At 38.5% G+C, this 7,639-nt stretch overlaps 1 protein-coding gene and 1 pseudogene across 1 annotated transcript; both read right to left on the bottom strand.

Moving 5' to 3' along the window:
* Positions 1–607: 607 nt before the first annotated feature.
* Positions 608–1,340, bottom strand: LOC110882491 (annotated as a pseudogene).
* Positions 1,341–3,635: 2,295 nt separating this feature from the next.
* LOC110885627 (D-3-phosphoglycerate dehydrogenase 1, chloroplastic) lies at positions 3,636–6,997 on the bottom strand. The gene is made up of 3 exons (XM_022133328.2): positions 6,363–6,997; positions 4,669–5,156; positions 3,636–4,579 (listed from the first exon to the last, which is right to left on the bottom strand). Exons 1-3 carry the CDS (start codon positions 6,895–6,897, stop codon positions 3,812–3,814), a joined length of 1,791 nt encoding a protein of 596 aa, XP_021989020.1. The 5' UTR covers positions 6,898–6,997; the 3' UTR covers positions 3,636–3,811.
* Between the last annotated feature and the right edge of the window lie 642 nt (positions 6,998–7,639).

The raw sequence follows: 7,639 nt of genomic DNA, 5'->3' as shown, positions 1-7,639 counted from the left end.
TGCACATGTCAAATTTCTAAAATCAATAAATTAACAATCGAAAACTTCAGTTTTAACAGACAAAACACTCCAAATTACACAACACTTTAGTACCTTAACCAAATCTCTACGGAACTAAACGATCATATCATTGATAACAAAATCCAAACGACCTAACAGATTTCAACATAAGACAACCCTAGATCTAAACTTTTCTTCCAGGGACTTTAAGAGATCCACACAGTGAAAGTGTAAAGAATATTTGATCTAGTTATTTAATAGAAGTATGACAATACACGATGATAGAACGCCAACAACAACAGTAAAAAGTATGAGGAAGAACTATGCAACACATATATGCATACACAAAAACAGGGGATGGCTCTCCTTGTTATCAAATCAAGTGCTGGAACCCCTAACCCAGCCAAAAATAAGACTAAATCAGATAAAACAGGTGATTAAGACAAAAGAAATATGAAAGAAGTTCTTACCGAGTACTCCAGGAGCAAATAAGGACGAAAAAGACTTACAGGAGATAGTAGCAATCAATCCAACAGGTAATAGGATACAAAATTATATCCCCTTTCATTCAGAACCATCTGAAACTAATGGCACCGCTAGATCATCTTTACACAAACTTTTGCTTCAATGTCCCAACAAGAATCTTGCTCAAAACCTTAACATTGAATATTGCATACTGCTTCTTGATCTCGGCTCTGCTTTCTCAGCATATGCATCAACCTTGTCCTCATATCTATCATATAGATAAGGCACCGTGTGCAGCAAAACAAAGCTTGTGTACAACAAGGTCAAGAAATTCCAGCAGCTTCCCAAAATCGATAGCACCCACAAACCAGCAATCACAGCAAGAAACTTCTTCAAATCCTTGCCAAAAGCAATGTTCCTAAGGATTGCTAAACTAGTGTTGATTTCAGTCCTGATAGCGGAAGCAACACCAAGAACAATATCTTCTGGGAGAGCAACTTCTGGGAACTTTGGCGCAGACTTGTTGATGAAGCAATTCAAAAAAGACCCATATCACAGTGGCAAAGCTGAGAACGCCAGAAGAAACTTTCTTGTCCTTCCACAAAAATATATCAGCAGCTTTGCCCCTCCTAACACCTTGTGAACAAGCCTCTCTCTTCCAAACAGCCGGTAAACCTTATCCTTGAGATTGGAAATCGATGAACTCTTCTTAGCTTCACCGTCGGAATCCGATGAATCTTCTTTGTGAAACGTTTCGGAGATCTTCTCCGTGACAGATTCAACAAATGATGGTTCGTGCTCATGTTGTTCGTGTTCACCGGCGACGTTATCGGCCATTTTCTGTAAGATCGGTTACCGGATCTGACGGAGATTCGCCACCGGAAATCAAGAGACTGTTTGAAAAAAAATTCGTTTCTGATTCACAGAAGCCAAAGACGGTAGTGACAGAGGATGACGACGATAATGAAGACGGAGTCCGGAAGCCTTATTATACTGAGAGATAATAAATATGCTGAGAAATCTTCAAATCGGAAGAACTAATCATCAATCTTGACCTTCAGAATCAACAGATCTGAAACTTTGCACACAGAATCACCAAGATCCAACCCCAATGTCAAAATCGAACTCAAATCAGCGGAAGATTAATCGAATCTGAGCCTTAAGGCTCTGATACCATGTCGAAAAATATGGCATCAAGTGAATATGAACTCAGAAATACCCAAACCAAAATATCATTAACCCTAGAATGAATACATGAACAATATACACAAACGAATTGACAATACACAACTCTATAACTCTCAGAAGATCATCAACAAGATGCTCCTAACAAAACGAACAACAAGAATCACTACAACTGTGAATCAGAATGATTCACATTTTGAAACCCTAATTCGCTACAAGAGAGATGAAAAAATGAGAGAACAGAGAGAGTGCATGAAGATGGCCGAATGATCTCAACTCACTCCCAGAAGTCTACTATCCCGAAGTGTTTTATACACATCCTTCAAATACCTTCAGCCTTTAACACACGAACAAGCCAGACCCATTAGCCCTCATTAGCTCCATTTCTTTAAGCAGCCCATTAGCATTATCTTTTTGCTTTGTTTAAGAGGCCCAGCAACACTTTTATAAAATTACCAGCCTCGAAATAACATATCTATACTATATAATAAAAGAAACCAATAAAAGGACACTTGTCATTATTCTAGACCATCTATCCTTAGTTAATTATAGATAATTATTATTTTATTTAAATTATTAATTTAATATATGTTTCAAAATAGATTTTTTTAAATGTTCAAAATAGATATAATAATACCGTTTAAAATCCCAAATAGATATAAAACTCGGGCTCCGTTAACACCCTTAGTATTTATCAAAATTGTGGAAATTTAATAATCAAATATTGGTAGTAGTTTTGGTTTTAGTTCATAAGATTGAGGACGCACTGATCCACTACCCTATTATATGTAAACATAATTAGGTTAAAAAAAACTTGTGAGAAAGGAAAATAGCGTTTCTAAAGCAACAAAAGTTGAGTTTTACAGCATTTATATCTATACTATATAATAAAAAAAACCAATAAAAAACAAATATCATTATTCTAGACCATCCACTCTTACTTAATTGTAGATAATTATTATTTAATTTAAATTATTAAATTTAGTATATGTTTCACACATCTAAGAAATTACGGATAAAATTTAATTTATATTAATTACTAGGTTATAAATTATATCTTAATTAGCGGTGTTCATCAGGTTTTTTCTTCGGGTTTCGGGTTTTTCGGGAAATGCTTTCATATTTATAAACTTGACAAACATCACAAGTTTTGATCATACACGACTCAAAATTTTGTTCGGATATCATAAAAGTGTCTTAAAATATCGTTTTATAATTGTTAAATTTTTATTATTAAATATTTGATATTTTATTTTTTAACCCGTGTAATACACGGGGTTATAATCTAGTTAACACATATTAGTATCTATAAAAAATATAAAACTGAATAATGAAGTATTATTTTCTACACAAAGTGTTACGGTGAGTCCCTTAACCTCCTGCAGGTGGCCCTTTCGAAGAATCACTAATATCAATTCACGAAGAACTTTGTTTGATTGAAGATGCTTCATATGTTCTAGACCCCATACGGTAAGAAACCAATGTTTCTGCTTCATTCGATCATGAATTCACTTCAAATTTTACTTGAAGAATGTAGGAAATAGGTTGTGATTAGAATCATAAATTGAATTGACAAATTCCCAAACTTTATATCAATGGGAAAGATGAGCTCGTGTTTAGCAATTTGTACTGTTTATTGTCATGGTCAAACGATATTAAGATCCGGCATGTCATTTGCCGTCAATGATCTCTCTTCAATTGGAAGATCTCTTTACGAAGAAGGAATAGCCGTCAATGATCTCTTTAGAAGAAAGGTTGGCAGTGGAGGAAAAACAAATGACTTGGTTTGAAAAGAATGAAAACCCCAACTTCAAAGATGGTTGAGGATGTTAAAATCCAGCTTTTCTCATACGGGTCAAAAATTCTCAGTCCCTTAAACGGAATCAATGGTGATGTTCTTTAATGAGTTGTTTCAAGTTGTCTTTTTTTAATGATATATTTCCGTCCAAAAAAAAAACTTAGATCAGTCACACACAAAAAAAGAATATTATCCAAGCACACCAACTTGATATTACCAATGTGTTTCCAAGAAATTACAACTCAAGTGCAAAATTTCTTGTCAAGACAAAAACACAAACCAACCGGAACAAAAATACAAATCCTAAATTATTCCACCCTACCAAAACAACCATCTCACCAAAACCGGGCTCTAAACCAAACACTACAAATCTAGGAAAACAAACTCCTCAACGGCTGGGATCTCCCCAATCCTCTTCAAAGCCGACTTGCTCGGGTGTTCATCCACACCAATCGCCATAACCGCTTGCTTTCTCGGTGCAATCCTTCCAACACTCATGAAACTCACATTCACGTTCTCTTCACCAAGTATGCTACCAACGGTTCCGATCATTCCCGGCTGGTCAACCTGCCTGCACAGAATAATATTGCCTTCTAGACTCACATCCACCTCAAAAGCACCTACTTTGGTCAAATGCGGAATTCCGTCTTTCACCTTGCCTTCAACCGTCACCTCCCCGGACTCAGATATCGCACTCGCAAACCTTGACTCGACGTTTGCGATCTGGACCTGGATTGACTCGAGTGGGCTTTCAGGTGACCCGTCTAAGAGCACGCGTTCTTCACTGATGCGGACTCCGCGTTGTTTGGCTGTGAAATCTGCGTTGACCAAGTTGACAAAAACACTAGAAATGGGCTCGATTAGACCTTTAGTCACCATAGCTCGGAGTAGTCTAGTGTCTAGATCATCAGGTGCTCTGGCTGAAGCGTATGTGACCTTAACCGATTTCACACCGCTTCCACCGGCCACTAGTTGAACCGCCAATCGACCGAGCTTTTCAGCGAGCGTTACATACGGCTTAAGCTCCGTAAGTACCTCGGCGGGAACCATAGGTGCATTGACCGCAGTGGCAGCAAGTTCACCTTGTAGAGCTCCAACAACAGCTTCAGCAATTTCAATAGCTACTCCTTCCTGTAAATATTTAAAATATTACACGCGCTAATAGTTAAAAATTATTAGATTCGAACAAACTTCAAACTGTTGTAAAATTAGTAACAAACCTGAGCTTCCATGGTACTAGCACCAAGATGAGGAGTAACGGTTACGTTTTCATGATGTATCAGCTTGCTATCCTGTGGTGGTGGCTCGACAGTGAAAACATCAAGTGCAGCCTGAGCTACAATGCCTGCATCAAGCGCTCTGACTAACGCGTCTTCATCGATCACTCCACCACGCGCAACGTTGACTATTCTAACTCCTTTTTTCATCTTTGCAAAGTTTTCATCGTTCAAGATTTTCGATGTAGCGGGAGTGAGAGGCATGTGAAGTGAGAGGAAGTCGGCTGTTGAGATGGCTTCATCAAAACTGACCAGGTCAACACCGATAGCATGTGCACGATCAGCTGGTGCATAAGGGTCATGTGCGATAACATGCATACCGAGTCCCTTGGCTCGTCTTGCAACCTCTGTTCCAACCTTTCCGAAACCTATCACAGCGAGAGTCTTGCCAACAAGTGACACACCCACGTATTTGTTCCTCTGCCATTTTCCTGAATCGAGCACAACACATCGGTATAAAGCGTATTAGATTAAAACAAGCATGCCCATTTCTTTTTCAGTTCTTATCTCATTTCAAGAACCAAACACCATGTAAATGGAACCCGAATAATTCAAATTCAAGCTATAGAATAGAACAAAATGCCCTATGGGTAGAGTAACTGGTTCTTATTAACATAAATAATGCAAACCCAAGCAAGCAACAGTCAACAACCTTTTTAAACAAAAAATTGGTAACATTTTGATCGAAAATCGAATATTTAGCAAATCTAAAATGAAAACAAAGATATAATCCTAAGTTCATAATGCCAGACTAGTTTACAAAACCAAAAGTCTTTCAAAAGTGACAACAAGTCTTGAAATGTTAAACACAAAAGGTTTCAACATATAATCCTAAAACAGAACTAAAGATATAATCCTAAGTTCATAATGCCATCTCAGAACTTTCTGTATCTACATAAAACAGAACTAAACAAAAGTTTAAAGCTAGATCAATTTAAAAGGCAGCAACATCACACGCAGCACAACTGTTCGACGAAATGCCAAACAGAACATCATTTAAATACAACGCAGGAATTCATATTCATACTAAAGATTGGAAGGAAAAGGCCTACAGATAAGAGTAACTGATTCTTATAAAAGGCAGCAAGACTAGTTAACAAAAACCAAAACTCAGAACTCTCTGTACCTACTTAAAACAGAACTAAACAAAAGTTGAAAGCCAGATCCAATTAACTGTTGAAAGACTTTTCCTTTTTACAGTTGCTGATTTAATAGATGATAAAATGTTCTGTTTGGCATTTTGTCGAACAGTTGTGCTGCGTGTGATTTTGCTGCCCGCAGCACCCCTCTTCGACAAAACGCCAAACAAAAATTACAAATTTAGACAATGTTCATATTTTTTACAAAACCAAAAGTCTTTCAACAAGTTAAAATAATATGCCAAAAGTGACAACATCTCTTAAAAATGCAAAACCCTAAAGGTTTCACCTTCACCCTATTTTCGATCTCAAAACCTTCTATAACCACTCAAAAACAAAACCAACCAAAATCTAAAACCCAGATCCAACCAAAACCCATCAAACCCATCCGCACCCCAACTGTTCGACGAAATGCCAAACATAAAATCCCAAAAAAAGTAAACAAACAAAAACTCCAAATCATCCCCCAAACAAAGAAAAAACAAATAAAGCACAAACCAGCTTTAATAGACGCATCGGCCTGCGCAACATTCCTGGCCATAGCAGTAAGCAGCGCAATCCCATGCTCAGCAGCCGCAACCGTATTAGCAGTGGGCGCATTAACCACAAGACACCCATGCTCGGTGGCAGCCCCCAGATCCACATTATCAATCCCGACACCAGCCCGTCCAACCACCTTGAGTCTCCCACCAGACGATTCAAACACCTCACGGTTCACTTTAGTCCCACTCCGTACAATCAACGCGTCACAGAGCGAGATCTTGGTGCAGAGTTCCTCAGGGGTCAAGTTGTACGAACAATCAACATTTGCAAAGGTTTTTAATAGATCGAGACCTGCTTGACCTAGCTTTTCGGCTACTAGGACTGTTGGTTTGGCGTCTAGTGACGCCACCACGTATACCACCGGCGTACGGCGGCGTTGGTGGCGGGGGAGGGTGATGGAGATCGGGAGTTTGTATTTTAAGGAGGAGAGAGAGGTTGCTTTTGATGAAATTAGGGTTGATGAAGGGGAGAATGAGTGTGAAGCTGCCATTGCTATGATGGCGGGTTTGGTTTTGCTAATGTGTTTTTTGTTGGTTTGCTAATGTACGCCGTTATAATGGGGGTGGAGTGGTAGTATTTATAGCGGGTTGTGCACGTAGGTGAGGGTGTGATCACGCGCTTACTTGGTGCTACAAGTGGAATTAACTAGCGGCGTGATGGCATCATGCTTGGATCTAACTTCGGGGCCCACTTAGGGTTGGTGAGGCTATTCATTAGATACTACAATGCCCCTTTTAGTTTCATTCTACCATAAACCCCCTCCCCCCCCTTGAATTTGTTCAAACTGAATGAAGGTCAAAGCATGTGTGGGGTGGTTCCAATACAAAATGGGTTTTGCCTAAGCAGCTTAAAAAAAACGAAAGAAATGAGTTATGCATGCATTGCAAGTTATATGGATGATAGGCATTTGAGTCTATTTACGCACCCTAAATGCCACACACTTGTAAAGGATTACTGTATTGGTGTTCTTAAATTTTCAATTTTCGTTCCCAGATAGTCCATGTGCCTAACATCAGTTAGTTTTCTCAGTTAAGAGGGTGTGAAATGACTAGATTGCCCTTGAACAATAAAACAGATAAAAAATAAAAATACCCACCCTCATCTTCTTCCTCCCCTCTCTCTCTAAAACCCACCACCAAAATTCGCACATATTCCTCTTCACACTTCAATTTCAACAAAATTCACACAACAAACACACACATCACAGTTAAAACCGTACCTGACATCCTAAA

The sequence above is a fragment of the Helianthus annuus genome, chromosome 10 (genome assembly GCF_002127325.2).
Source record: "Helianthus annuus cultivar XRQ/B chromosome 10, HanXRQr2.0-SUNRISE, whole genome shotgun sequence".
In the NCBI taxonomy this organism is placed as follows: Eukaryota; Viridiplantae; Streptophyta; class Magnoliopsida; order Asterales; family Asteraceae; genus Helianthus; species Helianthus annuus.
This window is presented reverse-complemented; position numbering and strand designations above follow the sequence as displayed.

Bases quoted from the DNA above. Each gene is read 5' to 3' on its own strand.
- LOC110885627 (XM_022133328.2), bottom strand. From the start codon at position 6,897: ATGGCAGCTTCACACTCATTCTCCCCTTCATCAACCCTAATTTCATCA. The intron at 5,157-6,362 runs GTTTGTGCTTTA...TGCTCGATTCAG, and splicing joins CGATGCGTCTATTAAAGCTG to GAAAATGGCAGAGGAACAAA. The intron at 4,580-4,668 runs GTTTGTTACTAA...AAATATTTACAG, and splicing joins CTAGTACCATGGAAGCTCAG to GAAGGAGTAGCTATTGAAAT.